This window comes from Mya arenaria, chromosome 9 (genome assembly GCF_026914265.1).
Source record: "Mya arenaria isolate MELC-2E11 chromosome 9, ASM2691426v1".
Classification (NCBI taxonomy): Eukaryota; Metazoa; Mollusca; class Bivalvia; order Myida; family Myidae; genus Mya; species Mya arenaria.
The window spans coordinates 1,805,167-1,832,300 of NC_069130.1; the positions used below are offsets into that span (position 1 = coordinate 1,805,167).

General features: G+C 32.4%; 1 protein-coding gene across 3 annotated transcripts in view; it reads right to left on the reverse strand.

The window, feature by feature from the left end:
• LOC128202652 (pleckstrin homology domain-containing family G member 5-like) overlaps positions 1–27,134 on the reverse strand; it is a 112,918-nt gene that overhangs the window by 16,051 nt on the left and 69,733 nt on the right. For 2 of the 3 annotated variants that reach the window (XM_052903676.1, XM_052903678.1), the window contains 3 exons: positions 22,958–23,064; positions 20,542–20,697; positions 14,100–14,264 (listed from right to left, as the gene is read on the reverse strand). In XM_052903676.1, coding sequence (XP_052759636.1) covers positions 14,100–14,264; positions 20,542–20,697; positions 22,958–23,064 — 428 coding nt within the window. The remainder of the gene's footprint in view (positions 1–14,099; positions 14,265–20,541; positions 20,698–22,957; positions 23,065–27,134) is intronic. The other variant, XM_052903677.1, reaches the window with a different exon arrangement.

Sequence of the window (27,134 nt, forward strand, 5' to 3'; positions counted from 1 at the left end):
CAAGTTACTGACTTAAGTCATTAATCCAAGGGAATAAACAATCTTACTGTGAGGTTAGATGTTTCGACTTGTGGAAACAAAAACGTTTTAAACAACATTATTAAAGACGGCGATAGATTCGTATCGCTTTCAATCTGCCAATGATAAAAGTCATGACAATTTAAGTTTTCGCAAAACTAAAGGAAGGAATGTGTTTTATTTTAGTTGAATGGGCCAGTTTGTTTGACTGAAGAAATTGACATGATGTCCCTACCAGGATGTTATAAATATATCCTAACTCTTCAACCAATGGCGAGTTTTTGATAGTCACATGACAGCCCTAATTGGTCAGTTTTTTTGTTACAAACGGATGTAAAGTTGGATTCATAATATTATTTTGTTAAACTAAGAATGTAACTATCAAAGCTGGATGTAATCAATTTAGCTTATGTCATTTGAGGAATGTCTACTAGAAGGGACTGATGCAACCACTGTATACCGTAATCTTGGCCGAAATGTTACCTGGTACTTTTTGGCATAAACTGGCAAAATGATAGCCTCTAACTTTCTACTTCAATACCTTTGATAAAAAAAATGTCAAATAATAATCAAAAAATGTTTTGTTTTCTAAACAAATCCTTCGCAAAAAGGCTTTGGATCTGTGGATCAAAACTCGTGACAAATTTGATAATCATATTTCAAGTCTGGCACAAATTCATTAAGACATTTTTTTTTAATCTAAAAAACTCAGTGATGAAAGTATGGGTCAATGCCAGTCCATGACAAAAAAGATGATCTAGAACAAGCACTTGACAAAAACGATGATTTAGAACAAGTCCTTGCGGAAAATGTTGATCTGGAACAAGTGCTTCAAAGAAAAGAGTGGATTTAAAACAATCCTTTGACAAAAAATGGCTGTGAACAACAATGTCCTTGATGACCAAGGTGTGTTGAGAAACAATTATTAACAATTCAAAATTTTCAATTGTAACATGAAACAAAATGTCACTTTTATGGAGTCTTTGAGATTATAATTAGAGTCTTTGAAAAAAAACATTGTCATTTCAACCTGTTTGTTGTTTACATAATGTTCAAACTTATCAGTTTTAAAATCTGAGGTGTATTTAAAATCTCATTTTGGGGGGCTTACTTAAATTTCCCCTCGTCATGATATTATAATTGTCACAAAAAGGTCTTTCAACTGAGCTAATGAAAGCTCATGAATACCTTGGTTATACAAATCATGTCAATAACAATTATTTTCATATTTGTGGTGTAACAATGATTTGTAAGTATATTGACTCACAGAATACACTCTTTGCCCTAGAAATATTAACAAAGCAATAACTCATAGATTTTTATGATAGCAAAATAAAAAAATAGCCTCATTTCAAGTCTTAAGTCGAGTTCTTTTACTTGGTTTTAGTATTGTATTAAGCATTGTGTTCAAATAACAAACAAAACTAGTTAAAAAAAACAACTAATGTGAACATTTAAAGTTCCAATTAATTTAGTTATCTTTTCTGATTATGATATTATTTAGAATTTACTTTTGTTCTCTGTTATACAGAAAAAGAGTCATTTTTAGGAATTTTGCTAATTTTTAGGGTAAACAATAGAGTTTATTATTATAACTAGACTATTGAATTGAACATTTTTTAATTACCAAAATATTTATCATAATTGTTCTGAAATGCTTAATTATTATATAGAAATTGATTTATCAAAGCTATTAAATCTTAGAGTTAAATTCTATTTACTATCTATCTATATCTAATGGTACAAAAAGCTCTGTAGAGCGCGGTATTATTAAGTCATTTCCTAAATAAATCGATTTCTGAAATGTTTACAGTGAAATAAAATGATGATTACTATATGAGTGTTTTTAGTCTAACATGAAAGTATGTTTTTCTAATAAGGTAAATGAAAATTATGTTCTTAAGAAATTATGAGATAAATATATCTTAGTATATATGACCCTTAGTATATATGACCCATACTTATATATATATGTATTAGGAATGTGACTAACATGTAAATTAGAAAATGACATTAGTAAATGCTTTATGAATACCAATTTTACCCTGTTCATTATTTACTGACTTAAAATAAAGCTAATCTTACATTCTAGGTATACCTTATTCTGGCCGAAAACAGTATGCTGATTTGCCAGTAAACTATGATTGTTATTAATGTGTACATTAAATCTACGGCCTCCGTATATTTCCACTCCATGTCGCTTGATGAACGTTATTCCATGCGGATTATAATGCTCCAATAAACTCTGCAGATTTTCCCGTTTATACATTCCTCCTTTTAAATTAGCTCCTCTGAGAAATTTCATTTAAAAAATAATATTCAATGAAAACACACTTACATTAGGCCACATTACACTAAATTTTAATAAAACTGTATTGAAACTTTGAATCTATATTAAGGTCCTGTTACCCACTTATAAATAACCATTATGTTGCAGATTTAATTAAATCAAAAAGATAGAAACACCACTGACATTAACAACAATTACTTCTCAAATTATCCAAAGCTGTTACAAATTCCTTTACTGATTGATTCTCAAAAAAAGCGTGTGAAAAACTAAAACAATTACTGGAAAAAACATGTTCTAAAAATAAACATAACTGAATGGTGTCATACATTACTATAACTTCTCTGTTTTTTTATTGGCCAACATTTTTTGTTGTGACAGCGTTTAATCAGGGCTTGACTTTGTCTGACGTAGACAGCTATTTTATACCTGTACTAAAACCTAGGCTAGTATGTGAAAAATATACTATATGGATCTAACATCTAAATGGATTCGCATAATTATATCGTAAATAACATTTGTGTACCCCCAGGTTATGCAAGCGTTACGAAGCAAAATATAATAAAATAAGTAATGTGATTATTACTCATGAATTGCTTTAGTGATTTTGGAATACAACGACATTAAAGCCTCCCACACTTGAGTACTCTTCAATAAAGGAGATAGGAAAAGTGCACCTCCATCTGAAGAGCACTTCCTAATATAGTCACACCCTTCTCACTAGTTTTTGAATTATTTATTGTTACACAAAGTCAATACTTGCATCCTACATACTGTACAGCTTTATTCAGGGTCCTAAACTAAGGACAATCTTACTTTTTATTTCAAAGTTTTAAATAAAAAAACATTGCCCATCTGTCAAAACAAGATGGATGTCATTCCATCAAGCTTCAAAAAACATCTAAATTTGTTAATATACATGTAAATAGACTACATGAAATATGAAATCTAATATTTAAGCATTTGTAATAGAAATATGCTGATTCATTGAAAATATTGTTAGTTTTATTTGCTTTTTCTTAGATTTCAATTTCATTTGGAATTTCAAACATTTCCATTTGAACAAATACTGCCCTGTTGAGATTGAAATATTTCAATAAGTGTAAACTAGAACCATAAATGTGTCCACACACATAAAGGCAAAGATATAAAGCTCAGTAAGAAATATTATCTTAACAAATTTTACCATCAAAAACAGAAATAAAGTTATTTCTGTACATGTGGTTGGATTGCCAGCACAATTCTGTGTCTCCACAGACAGAATGATGAGACATAAGGATTTGAAAGTCACCTTCGACTTATAGCTCAAGTAAAAAATAATTATTATTCAAGATTGGGCAATATCCTTCTATTTTGGTAAAAGAGATATAGATATTAAAGACAAATAATGGGGCTGAGGGCCCAAGATAAAGTACTGTGTCACCTTGACCTTGTATGGGTTTTGCATGAATGCGGTCTTTCATAAGTAGAATGTATAACGCATTAATGTCATTTCAGGTATCTGGGGTAATGGACAACTGAATAAATGCCAACTTAAAGCTCAAACCATTGACATAAGGTTGTGACCTTGACCTTGGTTTGACACCTCAATTGTAACCCCCTCCCCCTAGAGTACCATAACCCCCTCCCATTGAGTACTGTAGCCCGGCTCCCCTTTGAATACTGTCTAATTAACCAGTGACTTCCCCTTGAGCCTTAACCAGGATAATTCCCCTTCAGTTCTAGTTGGCTACGTACCCTCCCTTCCACCTCCTAACTTAGGTACTAAATATTCCTTCAATATTTCTACCACTACTTAAATTTATCAAATAATGTGTAAATATCATACAATTTTGAGTGTCTGAGCATGCTTAATTTTGAACCGCAAACCTACACCATTGAGTCTCAAGTACTGCATAAGAACCTGATAAATACAGTGGGGTGGGGGGTTTATTTCTGTTTTTGATGGTAAAATTTGTTAAGATAATATTTCTTACTGAGCTTTATATCTTTGCCTTGTTTTTTGTGAAACAAGTTATACAGATCAGTTAAAATCTACTTTGCCGCTGCATATTATATCAAAGCTTATCCGAAAATCATTGCCGATATTTTCAAAACTGACAGTGATTCACACTTCCAACAACAGAAGTTCATTTGAACCAGAAGACACAATCAATATACAAATAAATCAATCTGTTCTTGGATGCCTGCTACAAAAGGCGAAATTCCTCAGGCTATTTACAAGTCTGTATAAATCAAACCATTATATGCTGGAACCGGAACCGATACACAACAATAGATGAATGTGAAACAAGATGGTTTTCATCTATAATTCATTGGAAAAGAGACCTTTTATTGGGGAAAGACCCTTAAATTGAGGTTTTCTATTGTAAGAATTTGTGTATTTTGCTTTAATTCAACAATTGAAACAAGACCTTTATGTTTCCTGTGCAAAATAGTGTGCATTCGTGCGTGGGTGGGTGTGCATGGTTAGAATAGAGGATTGCCAATCCAGTCACCCGGGTTAAAATCCTGGCACATACGATAAAAATGCTTCACTGTGACAAAAAACAAGAATAATGAAAGTTAAGACATTAACATTGATTTCATCCTTATTATAATTGTTTTAAAGGGGTATAACTCTACAATAATTGAAGCTCGAGATAAGGGCTTTGCTACACATAAGCATATTGTCGCTGGCAACTAGAAATATAATGTGGTGACAAGTTTTGTAAGTTAATGGGCCGATTGTTCAGAGCTTTGTTAATTTGAGTTAACAACATGATTAGCAACATCGTTGTTAACTTTTACAAGTGAAATATTTTATCATGTGCTCACATATTTAACTATAAACAAGTACAGCTGAAAAATAGCTAACAACAATGATGTCATCACCTTAGTGCAATAACTCCATAACTGCCTATTGAAATAGAAGCAGATATTGAGTACTTGCACTAAGGTGACGATGTTAAGTTTTTAACTTTAACAATGTTATGTACAATAAGTCCTATGTGATGTAACAAAGTCAACTTATATGGTATCTGATACTATTGTACGTAATTAATAGCTGTAAATTATTTAAAATAAGTCCAAAATTTACTGTCCATCCAACCGCTCCAGTGTGAATGGGGGCTTCAAGAACCAGCTGCTTACCTTTAATCTAAGTGGCGAGCTTGGTCCCATGGGCCATGACCGGCGATTAACCGGATTTATGTGTAACTGTCGATGTGGGTGTCGACGTTTAATCTCGCTACGACTGCCTTCCATATGCATCCTGGCTTCAAGTTTAGCGTTCAGCGCATGTATTTATTATATGTATTACTATTATCAATCACTTACGCATCCTTTTCACCACAAAACTGTGTGTATCATAAGTATAGTATATCACTTTTGTTGTTTGAATTATTAATGAACACATTCTATTAAAACACTCATTTTCACCATGTACTGTCGGTTATTATAATTATTCTCCATTAGTTTATAACATTCACACAAATTTGAATAATTTCTGTGTATTGTTCAGAATCGTTCATTAAATTGTCAACTTTGTCGTTTGACTTTATTTATCCGATTTAAAATCCAAAACTGAAAGTCGACATCCAATCAGCTGTCGACTTAAACACAATTGAACACTCATTACAGTCAGAATTTGTGTCTCAATTCAAACAATAATTACCCTAAAGAAAAATAACAAATAAACCATATAACAATCATTTAACTTTACCACAAATCGACCTTCTCAATCATCCATTTAATTTTACCTTAAATGAATTCACTTAATATTTCGATGGAATTTAATCATTACAAAAACATTATATTTTCATTCGCTGTCCCACCTACGATTGGAAAATGAATTACCATGATAGCGATCTATTCGCGTCTTTAACCCATATCCTGTACCCAATAAAACTCGTAATAATTCTGATCTCGATTAAACCAAACAAACTGAAATGCGCGCCCAAAATGAGTCAGTTAATATTAATCTGGATGAAAAATCATTCCAATTTAGCATGTAAACAGTCGCAAACATTAAAACAAGGTTAAGAATGGATAAAATCACGTATCCACGATTATTAATATTTTAATCAATAATGTTTAACATTACAAATATATTATATTTAAATTGATTTTACAGTTTAATCCACTGATTAGCTCAAAGAAAAACAGGCATTGAAGGTATTTTATAATTCAATTACTTTAAAACACTTTGAAACGTAAACATTTAGTGCTGCCCAGGTATTATACGACATTTCGCATAACACTTAAAAAGAAAATTGCACAAAGAAAAGATTTGAACAAATACGTTATTTTCCACAAAGAAACGTTTAAGAGGTTTAAAATGAAAAACATTCTACTATAAAGGTCATATGAACTGTCGAACCATACATAAATGTTTAAACAGACATTTTTGAAATTCAAATTTTAAACATCACTGAGACGACAATTTCTCAAAATCGCTTTTAATCGTGCTTTAGATAAGACGAATTGAAAGTACAAACAAATTTCTTTTCACACTATTAATCGCATAGTCACTATCTATTAAGCACTTTGATATTCAAACGTCGACTATCGCTGAATAAAAGCTTGAACCTTTAACCAAAATATCTGAAGAAATTTTGCAAGGTCACGATGCAGAATTTCGACCATTCTTCCCACATTTGTGCACTGAACTGACTAGAAAATCTGCTACACGAACAAAAGACCCTTCAGACCAAATTGTAATGAAAGTGGCAGTATTTCCGCTCTCTTTCTTTTGGTTTAAAGTTTCTTTCTTTCGGGCAGAACGAGCACTCGAGTACCTGCCTATAATTGGCAGCCAGACAAGGGAGTATAAGAGTACCTGTCTAAAATTGGCAGCGAGACAAAAGCCTTAATATGCTCATTTCCATGTTTTTTGTTCACACTTTGTCACTTCCGTTACTTAATTGAAAATATGATTGGCACGTTAAGAAACACTCCAAACGAGATAATTATACCAATTAATCCATGTAATTTCTAATGAAAGTATCCACTTAATAATGATCATTCTGTTTCAATACCCTATATATACATATCTACATAATGTGCTAGTTTAAAATCTTTACATCAAAGCATTTTGAAGACAACTCCTTCACGAATGTTCAATAATCAACAAGTCACATACAATTCAGTTAAATTTCCACTTGTTTATACCTGAAAAGTCTGTAAGTCTTAACTTTATGAAATAAAACTTTGAATATAATTACATCCATGGAGACAGGCAGACATATTTGTATTATAATATTATATGCTTCACAAAACTCCCTTAATGATTCACTCCAGTGAAATTATCATTGAAAAGAAACACCGCGACACAACTTCCATACAATTTATGAAATCTAGATAACAATCGCTATATACCATGGTGACAGTTTGTGTAATATCACATCCAAAATCCACGAAATAAAGAATTTGCAACAAATTTAGAAAAGTTGTAAAATTTACAATGTGCAATTTTCACATATTTGTAAAATTTAACTGTCAATTTACACTGGAGTCTCGATACTTAGACGTCACTCTCGGATGAGTGTTATGGCGTTTTAAATATTTAATGACACAATTAAGTCACCTTACGATCAATTTAAGTCCAGTAGAAACAGGAAAATCCATCTGACAACACTTTTGTGTAGAAACGCCAAATTTCAACAACAAAAATTAGAAAACTTCCAGAATATAGACACAAATGAATTTTCTATAAACAAGTCTATACAGTTTATCAATACTATTACGTTAATGAGATATTGTCCATCATCCAAATAGCAATTATTCGCCAGGAAAGGCAGGAACATCAGACTTAATGCTGTCTATATTTAGATCACGCAGCAGCTAATGAATAATTGATTTTCATTGGTCGGTACCAAAAGACCTTGACAGGTATGTAATTCAGAAATGGTTAACAATGGTATGGAAATGAAGTGAAATATTTATCCATTTTTTTTAAGAGATATTATATTTTGAATACAAAAGGTTTAAGCTGTATACCCTCCATTTTAATTTAAGGTGAAACTATTTCTTTATTTGATTGAAACTCTAAAAAATTTGCCAAAAAAAAATATTGAGTTAAATGTTTAGGACATCAATTCTACATAGAATTAAGGCTCAATAATTCAATTATTTCACAAAAAATGCCTACATGAACAACAACTAATAATAAAATAAACAATAAATTATAGCAGACAGCTTTAACATGTGTTACCTCAATTCAATATTTTGTGTTTGCTATAAAAGGTATACAGTCTACATTTTTTCTCAGCTTACGGGAAAATCTTGCAGAAAACACAATCAATACCAACACCGATCTATTTTAACCATATGCTGCAAATTGCCTGCCTCAGCTTTTCTATATAATAAAGAACATCATCAGAAATAAAGACTACTTTCCATATAGAGCTTTCCCATGGATTTTATTTCACACAATACGCCAATAGTCAGAAAAATCTCCTTTCATAATTGATCAGTCACACTATTACACTAAAATAAATATGTCAACACTTTATTTGTAACACTAAAATATATTGTCAGTCGCATCATTACACTAAAATATATTTTTCTGTCGCATCTTCACACTTAAATAATTTTATCACTGGTATCATTACACTATAATATATATATTTGTCAGTTGCTTCATACCCGGTAATACATTAAATGTTGTATGATTTATATTAATTTAAATTAATATTAATTTAAGTTAAATATGAATAACCATCCATCCGTTTTCTACTAAGATTAAGAAATCAAATCCACTTCAGAGAATTTTTCTTTATCATTTATTTTAAGAAGAACTCTAAAAAAAATCTCCCCCCAATCTTTCATTCAATGCAAACACACTTAAATTATCAAACTATATGACTCAAGCAAATACAAGTTTCACACAACTTATGAATTAATTCAAAACTTAAAATCTTGAAATATTACTGAGCCGTTTAACAAAACTCCATATATAGTTAAGAATTGTGATCGAAGCTTGCATGAAATATATTTTGCAGCCTTAGCATACTTCAACCCAGTGCACTTAATAATAGATCGAGAATGAAACTTGGCAGAGAACTATTTCAACTTCAAAATTAATAAAATAATACATTCGTTGAAGCCAATTATGCACACACTTGGCCGATTGTTAAGAACTTTTTTAATGTTAACAACATGATTTACAACAGCATTGTTAACTTTTATATGTGAAATATTTGATGATGTGTTTTCCTGTTTAAATATAAACAAGTACAGCTAAACCATTATTGTCTTAAATTTTGTTATAAATACTTCAGATCACAAGTGTATGTATTAAACCTCCAGAACAGAAACGATTTAAAAGTTAACAACCATGATGTCAACAACATTGTGAACATTTACAAAGTTCTAAACAATCCGCCCGTTGCAAACTTAGATATATATATGTAATCTAACCATTAATGGTTCAAATTCAATGAAACTTTGCCATATGCCAACACAAACACATGGAATGTGTTGTTATAATGTCTTTAAATGTCTACAGAATATCCGAATTTTATCATCCAAACTTAATAACAAAACCTTATATCCACACTGTGAAACACTTCAAAAATCAAAACTATTTCTCCATGCCACACTGACCACAGCCATCAGCTGTTTAAAGTATTGTCAAACGTTTAATTGGCCGGACTGTCAGTAACTGCTAAACCAGCGTACCCTAGCTGTTCTTGATTGTCACAATACCTCGCTCCAACTGTCATAAATGGACAATAGGAGATTTCTTCCCCCATTTCACTCTTCCCTAGGGTAGTCTTTAAATTGAGATATCAATAAAATACTATTTTTATATGAATTGAAGTTGTTAACAAAACCTCAAGTTATAACAAAATTTCTCATAAACTATAAATAACCATTGTTCTTTAGTTCAAGGGGCATAACTGCAGAAAGAATTCACCCAGAATAATGAAACTTACTACAAACATGCATACTGTTATTTTGGGAAATTGATTCATTTTATGTTATACTTTCATGAAAACATTTTTGGTTGTTGTTTTTTTACATTGAAGATTATGCAAGGTCACAAATGTCAAAATACTGACTTACTCAAAATAACCTTTTTTTATTTAATAATTTAAAAGATTTCTCTTTGAAGATCAGAACAGTTAATTACAAAGAACACACAAGGCGAAAGTACATGTTTTTCTTAGTTTAACAAGGGACATAATTCAACATATTTCAGAAGCAACTTGAAACGATCTTTGTATCTTTGTATCAGACATCAGTTAAGTCTGCCCTGGTAAAACTACAAAACATGCATAAAAAGTGTTGTCCCCCAGGGTTAGGAGCATTAACATTCTTAAAACAATAAACCTGTTAGATATTTGATTGTTACAGTCAGAAGTTGGCCAGTCAGTCACTGGACTGTGAAAATACCAAAGATTACAATCAGTCGTATAAACCATATATGTCTATCATATAAATCATGTATAATAATTGGTACAGCTCAAAAATGAGTCCCCTGAGGTTTTGGCCTTCTTTAAAACAAGAATTTATGATACTGATATTGGTTTCAATATATATACAGGTAATTTAGTTAGTTATATTTCAATAAGTCTAGCTGAAATATGTGGAATCATGTCCCTTGATTAACTAAGAAAAACATGTACAAGATTTGAGACAACTGTTTCAGCTGAACTTGTTTCATGTAAATATGTGCGCACATCCTGAAATAGTTCACTTTTTAAAGTTAACAATGATTAAGTTAACAACTATGCAGTTAACAATGATTAAGTTAACAACTATGCAGTTAACAATGATTAAGTTAACAAATATGCAGTTAACAACGTTGTTAACATTAACAAAATTCTGAACAACTTGACTATTGTCTCCAATATGAAATCTGTGATAGAGTTCGTTTAACAGTTCCTTTCATGAATAGATCTGGTTTTATGACAAATATACTTAAATTAGCTTCCAAGAAAATGAAAATATGTTCATACATAATTTAACTTCAAAGTCAAACCCAGATAAACTGGCCTTTTAATGCAGTCAGGGTCATAAATGCTACTTTTTCATTCTTAATTAATGCACAAATGCACCCATTCCCATGAGTATTATGTTACATACATTTTTAAAGCTTTAATTTAATTATAATGCACTTGGGTATCTGTTTATCGAAATTGCAAAAATAGATTTTCTAGGAATGACTTTATAAGTGTATGCATGCCATAATGACAAATATGACCTTGACAATGACACTTCAGTACTGACAATTTAACTTAATAAGGGCAAATTTCGAGGTTTATCAATTCATGCGCGTTCTTTAAATTTATTCCATTAAATTTTACTCCTTAAATTAGTCCTTTAAAGCGGTCAATAAAACATTTAATAGTGACATACTTGACCAAGGGACATTACTGAACAGTTTTTTAATACAAAATAATGTCCCCTGTAATACCTAGAAAATCAAAAACATGTGTATCAAGTTTCGTGATCATTGTTTATGTCTCAGCTGAGTTTAGGCAAACACTAAAAGCTTTTTAATAATACAGGCTACAACAACATCAAAGGTGATGACACCAACTCTTCGACAATAACAGATATTTTTGCTTTGTAATACAAATTAAGTGAGGACTTTTAAGCTAAGGCACACATTGAGGACATTTTGTGAGTTCGCAACAACATCGATGATGATGATGACACCAATACTTTGATGATGGAAAACTTTTACACTTTATATTACAAATCAAGTGAGGACTTTCAATTAAGGTAAACAATAAACATATATTCCGAGCTGGCAACAACATCGATGATGAAGACACCATGACTTTAATGATACCAAACTTCTTTGAGGACTTGCAATTTAAGGTTAATGATTAACATATTTTGTGAGTTGGCAACAACATCGATGATGAAGATACCAATCTTCTTTTGAGGACTTTAAATTTATTAGGTTAAAATTAAACATATTTTCGAGATGGCAACAACGTCCATGACAAAGACACCATGACTTTAATGCTACCAAACTTCTTTACCTTAATGTAATACCAAAACATTGTTCGGGACTTTTTCCCAATCCCTTCAACCACAAGTAACCATTTGATGACAAGCCTTAAAGTTGTGTCAGGGGTACCGAGCGCAGTTAAAATCATGTGCATTCACTGCAGTATTTATTAGAGACCTCGTGAGTTAATTACAGAGAAGTTTCTGTAAGCGGTTTTAAGGACATTGAACATGTTTTACAAAGATGCGTGTATTAAAATGTAATATAAGACTGTTTACGTTGCTGTTATATCCATTTTGATTGCTATTTGTAAACATGTTTGTTTGTTTGTAATGATGACTGCACTTCAGTAAGGAATCATATTACACATTAGATAGAAGACATGCTTTGAAACATGCATTTTCATCCATTGATGAGCACATTTATTCTAAAACATCAAAAAAATAAAAAAATAACCGATTTGAAACCGATCAATTAAATTGAAGGTGGGGGCGTAATTCAGCCGACAGGTTTTTCATTTTACCAGACCAATTAATTTTACCCCAACAATTAATTAGGTACATCCATGAATCAATTAAAACTTAACACAAAAACCAAGTTATTACAAAAATAAACCATATTGTTTCATAATTCTGTGGGAGGAATGCAATAAATGTCAGTACGGTTTGAATCAACTTTCGGTTTCATTTTTTTCATTGTGTCTAATATTTCATCGATTTGTTTATATCAATTTCATGGAATGTTAAGTGTTCAAATTGAGAAATACCATTCAGTCATCGCATGAAACTCTTGTTTTTAGCCTTGAACTGTAATTATGGATAAAAATATAGTATAATATAATATATTTATAGAAAAATTATGTCGTAGATATTGCGGTCAAAATGTCGGAAAAAAAAATATAATCCTTAATGATCTCCATAAATAACCCCTTTATGTCATTTAATTGTCAGATGGCTCTTCTTTGGATAATTTCAGATTGGATTTTGATTATCAAAAACATACAAGAAAAAGAAATATGTCACTGTTTTATCAAGACAGTGATTTTTTGGCCCAGGTAAACTTGAACAAAACAAAAGCGGTGTGATTTGACACAATTCTTGTTTATTTAATATGTCTGTTCAACATTGTCATTTTTTTTGCTAGCTTATAGACAACATTTTAACATTGCCAATCAAAATTAAATAACAGTTACTTTATAATTTATATTCATAAAAAGAAAATACTGCTTTTAAAGAAAAGTGTTTTATTTCAAGTGTTAGCCCTATTATGTCTTTGTTTATATTATTAGCATTTATAACTTAAAATGCCAATGAAAAGGCATTCACAATACTAAAATTTCTGATTGTAAATTCAAAACCGAAAATAGCCAATAAATGTTTGTCCACTAAATGGCTGACCCTTGACCAAACGTTCAAGCACCATAAAATGTGAAATATGGCCAATTTAAGCAATTTCAGTTTTCTATTTAATTAGAAATTCACACATTTTCCATAAGATAAGTGATTTGCACTCTCTTTTAGTGGACCTTGACCTTTACAAACATTATGGCTATCATAATAAAATGATTTATTTTAGCAGAACGATATTAAATTTATTTATTTTCTGGTTCATTTGTAAGAAAGTGGAACAAAATAATCAGAATTGCCTTGGCAAAGCAAAAAGTCAAGATTATTTTAATGTTATTCAGTAACAGATAACTGAATTTGCAAGGCTGTCAGAAGTTATACCAAATAATCACAACTCTAAACTTGGCATAATAAGACAATTACACCACTTAACTCTTATCGTCCAATTATAAGAAAATTAAACTCCACCTTTAAAATGTTTCTGTTCTTAATTTCTTACCTTATTCATTGGACTGAAGAGTGTGGTCAGTTTACTCGGCTGCTTCTGTTTTCGCGTATCATTTTCACGAAGCGTTCCCTGCGGACTTATCGAAGCTTTGAGCTCCATCGGAAAAGATGTGTCGTCGATAGAAAGGTTTATTCCCCGTCGACTTCGTAAACTTCCCTAAAAAACAATGTAAAATGTAGATATAATTCTTCAACAATAAAATCCTTATATAACATTAAAATGACACCGCCAGGTGCAAATCTATCAAAATCAAGTTCAAAATTAAGATCAAGTTTAAACATATAAATTTTCACAAGATGTTTAATAATGCTTATAACATAGTAACATACTTCTATGACAGATTCTTATCTTGAATATTTATTTATTACTGCAAAACCATGCCTTTTCCTGTCCACTTACAAGAAATACTAAAAAAGAATGTCTTTTTTACTTCCTCTTTCGTTAAAGTGTCCGTGACATGCTTATTTAAGAAAAACTCTGGCAATGAAGTGTATTAAATGTGTCTACAAAGAAAGACAACTCTTGCAAAGTCAGTACATGCACAACTATAGTTACCTCCCCTGAGAGATACTAAAAAAGCTCATGCTTGCTGCGAACTATCGCTAATAATTCAAAGCTGTACATTGTTTTGTGAACGAGCAACTAATGGTACTGGCTGAGGGTACATTTCCGAACAGGGCACCAATACCGAACACCGACTAAAACACGCGTTTGTTTACCGTGATCGATTATTCGATGATCTAGATCAATACAGAGGCTTGCCTTGGTCACACTTGCGAAGTTTCATCTTGTTTTGTTAAGTATTTTTCTAAAAAATGCCATTCAATGTTTATACGCTTAAAGATCAAAATGTAGCACATGGGGGAATAACGTCAGAGGGCGCATGCGCATCTTTAGGTTTTGCAGTTATGTTGACCTACATTCAAGATATTTATAAATAGAAATCACGGTTTACACTTGAAGCGATTTTTTTTTAAAAAAACCTCGGAAACAATAAATCACTTTGCAGCTAAGTGTTTATTTAATATAGCATACTTTTTAATTATAATTGTATGACCATGTATTTTCGCTTTTCAAGTGTTCGGTATTTGTGCCCTCCATAGCATAATTTGAAGGGTGATTTACTGTCTATAAAATGAACGATTTTCGACATAAAATTGACGAGATCGCGAATCTGTACTTTGACAGCTGTTTCCACATGAACCAAAGATGTTTCATACGAAAGTTTAACTTACTACAACATAAACTCTCCAAGATAATTGTAAAAAACATCAAAAAGTGTTCGGATTTGTGACCTTAGCCAGTAACGCTGCTTTCTAATTTAAATATAAAAGCATGTACATAAATGATCTTTTTTTTTCTTCACTAAACCAATGAATCAGCATAACCTTCAGCACTATATTAGTGCTGCCGCCAACTGTCTCTATACTAAGCCAGATCACACGTGCGTTCTGCTAAATAACATATTTCATAAAACCAACTAAAGATTATATGAAACTTTTGCCAACATCTTCCTCAGAAGCTTTCTAAATGATTGTTGGAAATCAGAGTCCATTTGGTGATCCCACTAGAGGAAACATGAGAATAAACACCAAGCAAATACAGAATATGTCAATTTTCATCTAATAGAGTCTTAACCCATATTATTGATGCACGACATGAGATAAATTGATGACAATTGTCAAGTTATTTTCGATCTCAGAAATGCGGAGGTTAACGTAATAATCAACTTTTCTGCGCTTATTTACAGTTATTCATTTTCATGCTCCAATCTCAGAATGAATGTTTCTATGTGACACATACTTTTCGTGAATGCTTTATTGAATACGTTAAAGCCCTTGACCTTGTCCCAATCTTCGGAAAAAAAATCTCAACCTAACTATAATGATGTACTTTGACTAAAATAAGCGCAAGTAGGCCAACAATTGAGCTACTTTGTCTTGTTTCTTCATTTTTTTACTTTCCTCAGCTAATTTTAAGTTTTGTGGTAACACAATTCTGCCAACGTTCGGGTAAAACAATGATGAATCACGACAATTTCCTTTCCAGGTCATCACAGGAGACAAATAACATCTCGTTATGTCAGCAAAGTCGCAAACATTATGACCTTGCAGTCCAGGAGTTGAGCTTATTAAAATTGCTTCTCTTTTTGCTATCAAAATACAATACGATTTGTCCCTCTTATACTGGAATTTGTTAAGACAAGGCTGCCTGGAGATTGCACAATTTCTTGGCCAATCACGGTTAAGGATTTTTAAAGAATTGATCCTGTTTTTATTACACACTTTCCTCCATCATTTTCTGCAGAATGTCAAAATGAACTATCATAATTATATAACTGAACTTCATCATATTCATGATTTAACAACATTACATATATCTTTTTTTTTTTTATTTCTTGGGTCTTTATCAGAAAAATGGAAACAACAATGTCTGTCACTCTAAAATATACCTAATATTCCTTATAAACCATTACATTCTTTTAGGCATTGTCAACTCAAAAATATATACATATTATTAGCTTTTCTAAAACCAAGGACCATCTTTGACTAATTTTCATGCAAATATCATTCCATATATTTGTTTAAAAAAAATATTGTTTACAATCTATCATTAAACAATAAAATTATTACAACATAATTATTATAAATCTGTACTTTTAAAACAGGACAAAAACTAGAAGCCAACATCCCCCAATAAGAACATAATCAATCTTTGTATTAATAATATATTTAGCAACCAAACATATATTTCATTTCTAAACAAAACATATCGTTTTCTGCCCAAAAAACACACACTAATTTATGGTATTTAATAATATGCTTTAACACCATTTAACATAAATTGTATTGATAGGCAAAACATATCATTTTTTCAACAGCAGCTGATTTGTTCCAAATAATTTCTTCTTAATGGTTTCTTCAGCATTGAGCCAGCTCTCAGAAAGGCCAAAAAACAAGAAGATTAGTTTCTTATGCCCGGTAGCATACGTTCTTTACATTATTATAAGCTCCATTTATTTTGATTCCGCAAAATTTATACTATTTCTACTTTTTCTACCTTCTGTCGATCACACAAAAAATCATATTGAATCATGCCAAAAATGGGTCGACAGCTTTAGGACTGTGTCATTTTTTCAAATTTTAAATGCATAAATGGCTTATTTCTTTATATAAAAAGAGTTGTTTTAAATTTAAAAAATCTGAAACTAACTCCACATTTTTCATTAAAATTGTGCCTAAGAACCGAAGATTATTTTTCATGGCCTTATTTCTGTAATCTGTGAAAACAATTAAGCTGGCTTAAAATGCAAAGTCAGTAAGTTGTTTTTCTACTATTTTTTCTACTTTGAAAGTTTTTCCTGACTTTTGTAATTCTCAAACAGAAGGCTGGGTGCTAATTCGGATTCTTTTAAGTCAGCATTTTGTTACCGTTTTTTACAAGAATGTCAGAATTGTTATTGTTGCATGCTATATATTACTGTTTTTTTCTAAAACAGTAATTATGTTGGTGTTACATAAGACTATATATATAATTCCAGAAATACTTACTGATGTCATAAATTAATTTTATCTTTAGGCTTTCTCAGTAATTATAACAGTCTGTTACCATGACGTAATCCACCAAACAAATTTAAATAAATCAAAAAGAACATCTACAGCATGGGGGTTAATGTCAGAAGATATCTTTACTTTCCATATTTTTATGTTGCTTGCTACCTTCTGCCATTAAAGGGACTAGACACCAGATGGGCCTAAAATTGGCCAAAACATTATTTCCTCAAAACAAGCCTTGAATTGTCAATAGTTAGTTTGAGGCCGATAATAAATCATTTTACATGATTACAGGAATATTTTATCTCCGTCTAAGCTGAGTTTACCCGTTTAAATTTAGCGCATATTGGTTTCCGAAGTTTAAAGTGTGTATATTTAGCTTGTGAAAGTCATGTGATTAGTACAGATACACATACTGTTGATATTTTAAAATTACTGGGATTTACCCGGTATATTTCGCAATGGAAAAATATGCAATAACTGCGAAAGATACATTTGTCGTTCGTGCTGTAATACATCAGTAGGTCATATTTAATGTGTTGTACACAACGTTATCAATAAGTATTTGGCAATTTTCTTTTTCTTTCTTTACTTGCAAAGTTATCATCTGGTGTCGAGTCCCTTTAACCCCATGTGCAGGATGTTAAAAATTTAAAAGTACAATTGCTTTGAAAATATTCTTTTTTTTTATTTTGTATGTAATACTTATTTTTGACCTATATAATATGCTAGCTGTTAGCTTGTACTTCAGTTTTTAGCATTCATTAGTAATTGCTATAACATAATAAATACACAAATATGTGAGTTATGATACCAATCAGTACTACATTGCATACATAATTTATATAAAATGTGTGAATAATTTATTCAATAACCAAGCCATTTTGACCTGTTGTGATATATATTGGAGCCATAATGACTTTTAATGTTTCTTTAAGGAAATATTTATAGCTCAGAACAGGGCTTCTAAAATTTTGGAACCTCAATCTGTCCGGACCCAGCCACAATCGGTCTCGACCCGGCGACAACCCCCCCCCCCCCAAAAAAAAAAGAAAGGCCTGTTCAAAAGTCCGTTTATTTGGAAATGTCACACATTTTCGCGATGTCTTTTCTGTCAATATTTTTTTCAACGATTTTTTCATTACTGCAAATAAAAATGACGTAAGCGCACTCAGCTTCCAGACTAAGTAGTTAATCAAGCGTGTCGCTGTTGATATCCTATATATGACTAGGTTCGGATTAACAATGACATATGCAATTTAAAGGAACAATTTAAATTTAACATTTTGGTAATCATCAAACAGATAAATCATGTAATGATCGACGACAACATAGCATAACACACGCTGATCACTCTATAGCCTATCTGTTAATTAGCAGACGCTTGCAATTGGTCCAATCACGTGTTTTGGTATAAGCAGAAGACACAATTAAACAAACTGTGTGTTAATTATCTGCTTGCAGCTTTCCTGATTAAGTGTTAAAATCGGTCCATATTTTCACATGGCAATATGCTATGTCATCGTCGATCATTACATGATATCCGTTTGGTGATTACAAAACGGCTAAATTTAAATTGTTATAAAGAACCATTGCTGGTTAAAAACGGCTTTAAAGATAAATGCATGTCGTTGTTAATCCGTAAAAGCATTAAAATACCGAATTAATTAACGTTATAATATATAGGATATCAACAGCGATACGCTTGATTAACTACATAGTCTGACAGCTGAGTCCGCCGCTTACGTCATATTTATTCGCAGTAATGAAAAAAATGTTGTCGATATCACACTTTAAGCTTGTTGCCCCGATTATAAATCTAGATATATACTATTATCCAAGATTATCAGTTGAATGTTGACCCACAAAAGAAGCATTAAGCAATCATAATACTGTTTCACTTTTAGTCGTCTGACCGCCTCCCGACAGCCACAGTTAATTACATCGCAGTCTTTCTTGTCAGAAACGCTGCAGAACTCAATGAGAATCTCATTTGAATTAAAGTTGTATTAATGACTATCCAAATCGGCTATGCTGGCCCTAGAGCCCTCTTACGAATTGCCACATCGCAAACAATATTGACAGAAAAGACGTCGCGAAAATGTATGACATTTCCATAAAATCGGACTTTTGAACAGTTCTTTCTTTTTTGAGTGGGGGGGGGGGGATTTTTTTTGATTTTTTTTTTTTTTTTTTTGGGGGGGGGGGGGGGGTCGTCGCCGGGTTCGGACCGATTGAGGTTCCAAAGTTTTAGAAGCCCTGATTACAATTGCTGCAACTTTTACTGGCCTTGTCGTTTTGGACCGAAATTATAAAAAAAGAGAAAATTTCGGACCGATTTTTTTTACACTTATTGAAACTTAAATCAGTCTGGCTTGGTCAAAATCGGTCCAGACCGGCAAATTGCCGGTTTTTAGAAGCCCTGGCATGAACATTATTATGCTCAGTTATAACAATATGAAAAATTCGAATCATATATGATTTCATTTTTAGTAAATTACATAAGTGTATTGCAAAGTCAAATTTAAAATGGTCCCATGTTCCCAAAATCTAATCCCCCCGACAGATCAAACTTACAAGGTATTATTGTAACCAATTCATTAACATTGAATTAGTTTGCTTCTAACATATAAAGCAGTTGCAAGAATAAACAAACTACAATGGGAAATACAAGACAAAGGGGGGTAAGTCACTATGTCAGTTTTCTAACTAAGGGAGACTACTACATAATAATAACTTTCCTCAACACAAAGTGGGGATGTGAGAGAGTGCGCATACAAGAATAATAAGCGAGACCAGTACAGAAAATACGGTTGGTAGGGGGAATATGTAACAATATAAATATTGTAACTGACTTCCTCCATCTTCCCAGAACTTACGGACGACTCATCATGGTTTGCTCGGGAGTTTTCGCCGAGCTTAGGCGAGGGAAAAAAGGCTTGAAACGGAAGTTGTAGGGAACTCCGACGTTGCTTAGACATCGGAGCTTCGAGCATGGACTGAGCCCTACCAATCACTGATTCTCGCCTCGACATCTGATTAAGCGACGTTTAAAAGAACAAGAAACAAGTTTCAGCTTAAAAAAATCATATTAACGTAAACAAAAGTGTCGCAAGGAGATGCCGATGCTCGTCCGTTTATTCTTTGAAACAATGGACATAATTTAACAATTTCAATTTCGGAGTCATGGGGCTTGCTACATATGGAGTCATTGTCACTGGTTTACATTGGTGTGAAGTTTCATGTAAATAGTTTGAATTTTTTTTTTTAGCTATGTCCGAGGTTAAATTTGTTGCATGCCACTGACAAAGACAACAACAGCAATGCAAGCGCCGATGACAACGATGCAAGTGATGCCAAGGCTGTGACAATTAATTGTCTATCTCAAAAAAAAACCCCAAAAAAAAGAAAATATTATTTTATATTAAGACTTTTGGAAAGTTTGGATATATATACTGCAGGTCATGATGTTAGTCTCTACAACATGTCAAAAGATTCATAGGACAAATATTTACGAGTGATATTAAAGAAAAGAGACACAGAAACCAATTTCTTTATGACAATAAAATTTCAAATAATAATGATGATGAGATGACATTGGTACATGCTTACAAATCTAAAAACCCTTTAAAATGTTCAAAAATGTAACACTTAATTTTCAGAAAGTCACCCTGCAATTATACATGTGCTCGGCCTGCACACATGAACACTTTTATGATGTTATTATGATTCTGTGTAGTAATCATTATGCAAAAGTTACAGCGTTATCAAAATTATACACAAGCAATTCAGCATGAATGTATTATTTCAATGATGACGGAAGTCGGTGACCTACATATTTTATACCACATTGTCAAGGACAACGTTTAATAACATCCAAAAACATTCAGTAACGTTCAATAGCGTTCAATAACTAGCATGGGGTATAAGTGAATAGCACTGCAATTTATCCGCATGCTAGGTACTGAATGGTTAAGCTCCACCTATCTGTTTAACAATTCTGATATAGGACAAAATGTATGGCCGATAATAAAGGAAACACACTTCAACATAGTACAAGCAACAAATAAGCCCCCTATTCACCATTGATTTTTACTAGTTCATTACAATATGTGAAAATTGTCCACCAGGCTAAGTCATAGCAAACCAAGTCAGCAAAATTATCAATTCATGTAATCCACCCACATTATCCTGATGGTTTATGTTGGATTACCAACAGCAGCAATGCTAATAAGAAGTGGACACAACAAGGGCTGCTCGCAAGAATGTCTTAACTTACAGAATTGATGTAAGGGTAAACACAGTCTGGCAGGCAACTCTTAGCTATTGTCTAGTAATCTGACCTTTGAATCGGTTGATATGTAAATCAACCACCCACAACAACAGAGACAAATCCACCGCATGATATTCGTTGCGTTCAGGCGTAAGTATCTTTTAGACTGACCCTAAACAAATCTTATAGTTGAATGAACCTGCATATTCCTTTTAGCACATTGATTCATAAGTTAGAAGGATATTTTGTTTGAAAAATATATTTAAAAAAAAAATCATCAAAGAGTTATTGCACTTGGTGATAGTTCACACAAAAAAAACCATCAGGTCAATATGGAGGTGGACTACAATAAACAGGAAGAGTATATTATGGCATTAACAAGCCTTCGAGCCAAATCGCACACACCTGACATAGTCAGCCATTCATGTTATATTGTGATCGTTATTCCACCAAGCCACACAGCACATGTATATTAAAGCCAAAACAGTATTATGCAGACGTTGCATCGTTGCACATTGGGCCAACTGTTCAGAACTTTGTTAAAGTAAACAACGGTGTTAACGTCATCGTTGTTAACCTTAAATCGTAACAGTTCTGGAAGTTTAATCGATCCAATTGTGTTATGCTGAATTTGTCAAACGAGTTGAGACAATTGTTTCAGCTGTACTTGTTCATATTTAAATATGTGAGCAATTATCATCTTAAAACTCATGATTTAAAAATTAACAACAAAGTCGTTAATCACGCTGTTAACTTTAAAAAAGTTCTGAAGAATCGGCCCTATTATAGATCAAACAATTCCCTGGATGCATCACTTACAGCATATCTATAATTAATGCATACTTCTTCAACTTAAATCCCCTAAACAAAGGATCTCATTATAAAAATCTAGAGAATAAATTAAAATCAAACTCCAATGGATTGATGGTCATGAAAATTGGTTTCTATTTTGGCTTTCATAATAAATCTCTAACCCTCGCACCCTCTACAAAATAAAGCTTTAAGCTACAAGAGTTACTCACCCCTGATTTTGACTTGGTGCTCTGACTCTTTCCACCAGAGAGCTTGGAACCAGTTGCCTTACTCAGAGACTGGGAACCAGACGGTAGACTGGGCTCTCCATCCTTCTCTGAAAATAGACATTTTAAAACAAAATTATTGAAACAGTCAATGAACCAAGTGTAATGGGACTTGCTAGACATTTGAAAATTTTCTTAATTGAACATGTGTACCAAGTCTCATGTTGAAGTCAAAATTTTAACAGTTTTTAAGTCATAGCCTTTATTTAATTGTGTGCACATTGACAATGCCATCAATATTATGATGATACATTTTGAGAAAATAACCCAGACAAGCTGAACAATGTCACAAATTTGTTTTGTCAGGTAGACCAAATAAAAGAATAGGTTTGTTTTTGATAACAGCCTGAAAAAATATAGGGGTTGGTGGGTAGGTATTGTATAACAATTGTTTTTATATGCATAATTTGGCATGGAAAACAGTACCTTCCAATGATACAAATTCTTTTAATTTCAGGTCAGATTAAGATTCATATTATATTTAGGGGCTGCGAATCCCAGAAACTTTTGGTTCTGGTTTTTGTCTTCAAAAATGGACCCATAAACACACATAATTTTATATCTTCTTAGAGCCTTATATAAAGCTGAAAGGTGGAAATCTGTGTAATTCTAGTAGGACTATTTCTTTCACAGGATGTCTGCGCTTAGAGATTTAAATTTAATCAGGCAGAAGTCAATTACATTTCCAATATTCAGGAAACTAGCTAGGCTCAGAAGTTTGAAGGTAATCTTATTTAAGAAATTGTTTTCCAAGAAAAAAGCCTCTCATACAATTATTTTTTGAAATGACGACGACGACGATGATGATGACAGTGATGATGAGGATGATGATGATATTGTTGTTGTTGTTGTTTATGATGATGCTGACTAAAACAACAACGATGATAGTGATGACAAAGAAGATGATGATGCTGATGCTGATGATGATAAAGATGATGATAAAGACAATGACGACGATGACAATGATGATAATGATGATGACAGCAATGATGTAGGAGGTGGTGGTGATGATGAAGCTTTAATTATCATGTTACTGAATGTAAGCATGGCAAGGTTGATGACATGGTAATTGTGAACTCAGCATAGAAGCAAACTAATTGCCAACAAGAGTAGCAAATTTGTCAGTTCTAATTATACATTTCATAGACAATCAAGATTTCCAAAATCTTACCCGGGGTTTTATCATCATTGTCTTTATCATAATCCTCAATTCGCAGTTCAATTCTCATCTTTTTTCTAACCTTTTGCCACTTTTTGGACATTTAGACTCGATTTTCAACAAATCGTTCTCATTGAATTAGCTTATATATTCAATTAAACCGATTATTCACCATCATGTCCACACTTCCTAGAAATTATCGATTATTTAATCGGACCATCTTATCAACAAGCATGTCTTTCAATCGATTTTTTCAAATATTTTGTTCTTGGTTGTTATAAATTATATTTTAATCAAATTGATTGGCAGAAAATTAGTGTTTTTTTTCTTTCAATTTTCAAAAATTCACTCTGCATACTTCTAAATTTCTTGAAATTTATGAAATTTTGTTCAATGCATGTCGATTAGGTGGCCACAGTGACTGTAACATTTCTGGTTTAAGTTAGTGCTGAAAACGTGATTTTATTCCATGTCTGTATCCAATATTCCACAAATTACAATGATAATTCCAGAAATTCTTATTCGCTAGACTGTAACCTTCACCATGGAATTAATATGCTTCTAAGATGCCAAATTACAGTTTCGAACCATAATTCCCCAAATCATAGTATTAGCCATCGATCATCACCGAAATCACTCTCCATGCATCAAGGTTACAGGCCACCATATTCCAATTTCCAAAGCAGAAGTCTGCAATTCCAATCAGTTATCCTTCCAAGTAAATTAAGAAACACAACCCGATTGTATGCAGTCACTATATAATAATAACGATCAGGTTTTTTACTTTCATGTAAAGGTTATTCCAATGGCCGTCTTATCATCAAACAGAACTATTTTCTTTCACAGAGATCCTGTTAGACATCATCAGCAGTGTTATTTGACTTTAAGCTGCAATTTACAAAAATAATTAAACCGTATAATTCATAATACTCATTAAGCCTACACCATTTCAAACAATCATTTCTCGGCACACATAAAAGCACCAGTTCTGTCTTGTGATCATATCATATTTTTCTGTTGTAACCTGGCAACACATTGACATTTTCACTTCTGAGCAGATATTTTGAATAGAATTATGGTTGTAACTAATAGTTTCTTTATGCTATTCATGTTTTATGATCTGCTAAAACTGTGAACATACCTACTGCATGGAGTCTCAAAATTGGATGAAGGAATATTTAATAATAATGATGTGTGGCATAATGAGAAAGTTAATCACTTCATCACTTCATTATGCAAGCACCTGCTACCCCAAGACCCCCCTCCCCCCCCCCCATTTTTTTTGTCTTGGTGAACATTTCATGTCAATATGGGTAAATAAATAATACATAAATTACACCAAATTACACTATTTTAGATTAGGCATTAGTCAAAAGAGGCCCCTTATAGAATTCTTTGTAGTATTCTTTTTCTGTGTGTGTGTGTGGTGTGTGTTTGTGTGTGTGTGTTTGTGTCTAAATTGATCTTTTTAAATATATGATTAATGGGAAACAGGCCTCAGCGCATTCTACGCTAAAAAAAAAGAAGTTTGGGAGCACTATATTATTGCTCGCAAACCGCCCTAGTTCATCGTGCCCGCAATTATGGTGTAGCTACACCTCAGAAGTTTAGACACCTCTGACTTGCAAGTGTGTATAATAATATTTTTGCAATTACCAGGTAAATGCATTAAAATGTCATAAAATGTTCTATCGCTATATAATCCCATCAACTCTTTCATAATAAAGATATTAAGTTATCATAACGCTACACATCAGTATTACTAAACATTATTCCACGTACAAGTTTGCGACTCTTTGCAGTAGGTATGTTCACATATTCTTTATATTATGACTTCGCTGTCAGAATGCATCATGGTATTTTCCAGGCTTGTAAAACGTAATGAATTGCACCAATTTCTACAATAGGAAAAAATCTTACAGACCTGCAATAGTTATTACACAACGAGAGTTCCGATGTCTTATCACTCAGGTTTCATATAGACGACCTTGGATGCTAATTTTTTTTTTAACTTTTTTTCCGCAAAATGCATTTCTTGGTACAGACTTTGGCCGCCATTCATAAAGAGTGCAGTATGAGTACAACAAAACTTACATTGGCGTCTTCGCTGCCATCTAATCAATAATCGTAGGATATAATTGGTTATTCGAACAGATAAATCTGTGTAGTAGAAATAGATCTAATTCCAAAGTTATAGCTGTATTCGTCAGTTCAAACATATTTTAATTGTTTTTGCATGCAAAACATTCAATTTTATTAGTAATAGTGACATAATATTAATTGAAATTCCTCATTTTACTACCTTTTGTATTACTGGCACCATTAAGCTTGCCTTTTCTAGTTGTTTTTTCCCATTATCCATTTTCATGGAATTTAATGGGAAGACTTTAAAAAAAAAATCTTTATAATTAAAGTTGAACTCATCGTGTTGTTCTGATAAAGTTTTCAGATCTTGCAATCTATAATGCACTTACAGCCCCCCCCCCCCACCCCCATGCTTTTACCTTCCAGGTGACCCTGCAGAGCCTGGTGAATGCGGTGGTTTTGTCTTCCTGCCAAAAATAGCAGGGAATGGGCCTTACCTAGGGTCCCTGTGGTGCGGGGGATTTTTCCAGCAGTCTGTCCCCGCAGGGCAGAGATTTTACCCAGGACTTGCTGGACCAAAAGTCAAATGCCCCATTACAATCGACTGTTGCATAAGAAACTAAATCTTATTGGAGATGGATAATAGTGGCTGGTCCAGCCTTCAGAGGTCAAACATATCAGTTGACCAATAATTTGATTATATTTGAACTAAACAAAAGCACCTCATTGCATTAACTGAAGACCTTGGGCAGTATTCATAAAACTTCTTTAGTCATTTTTTAACTTAAGTCACTTTCCTAATTTGAGTATCTCTTTAGTCATATGAAATAAAATTAAAAAATACTTTAATGTTAAAAACACTACTACATTACTTTT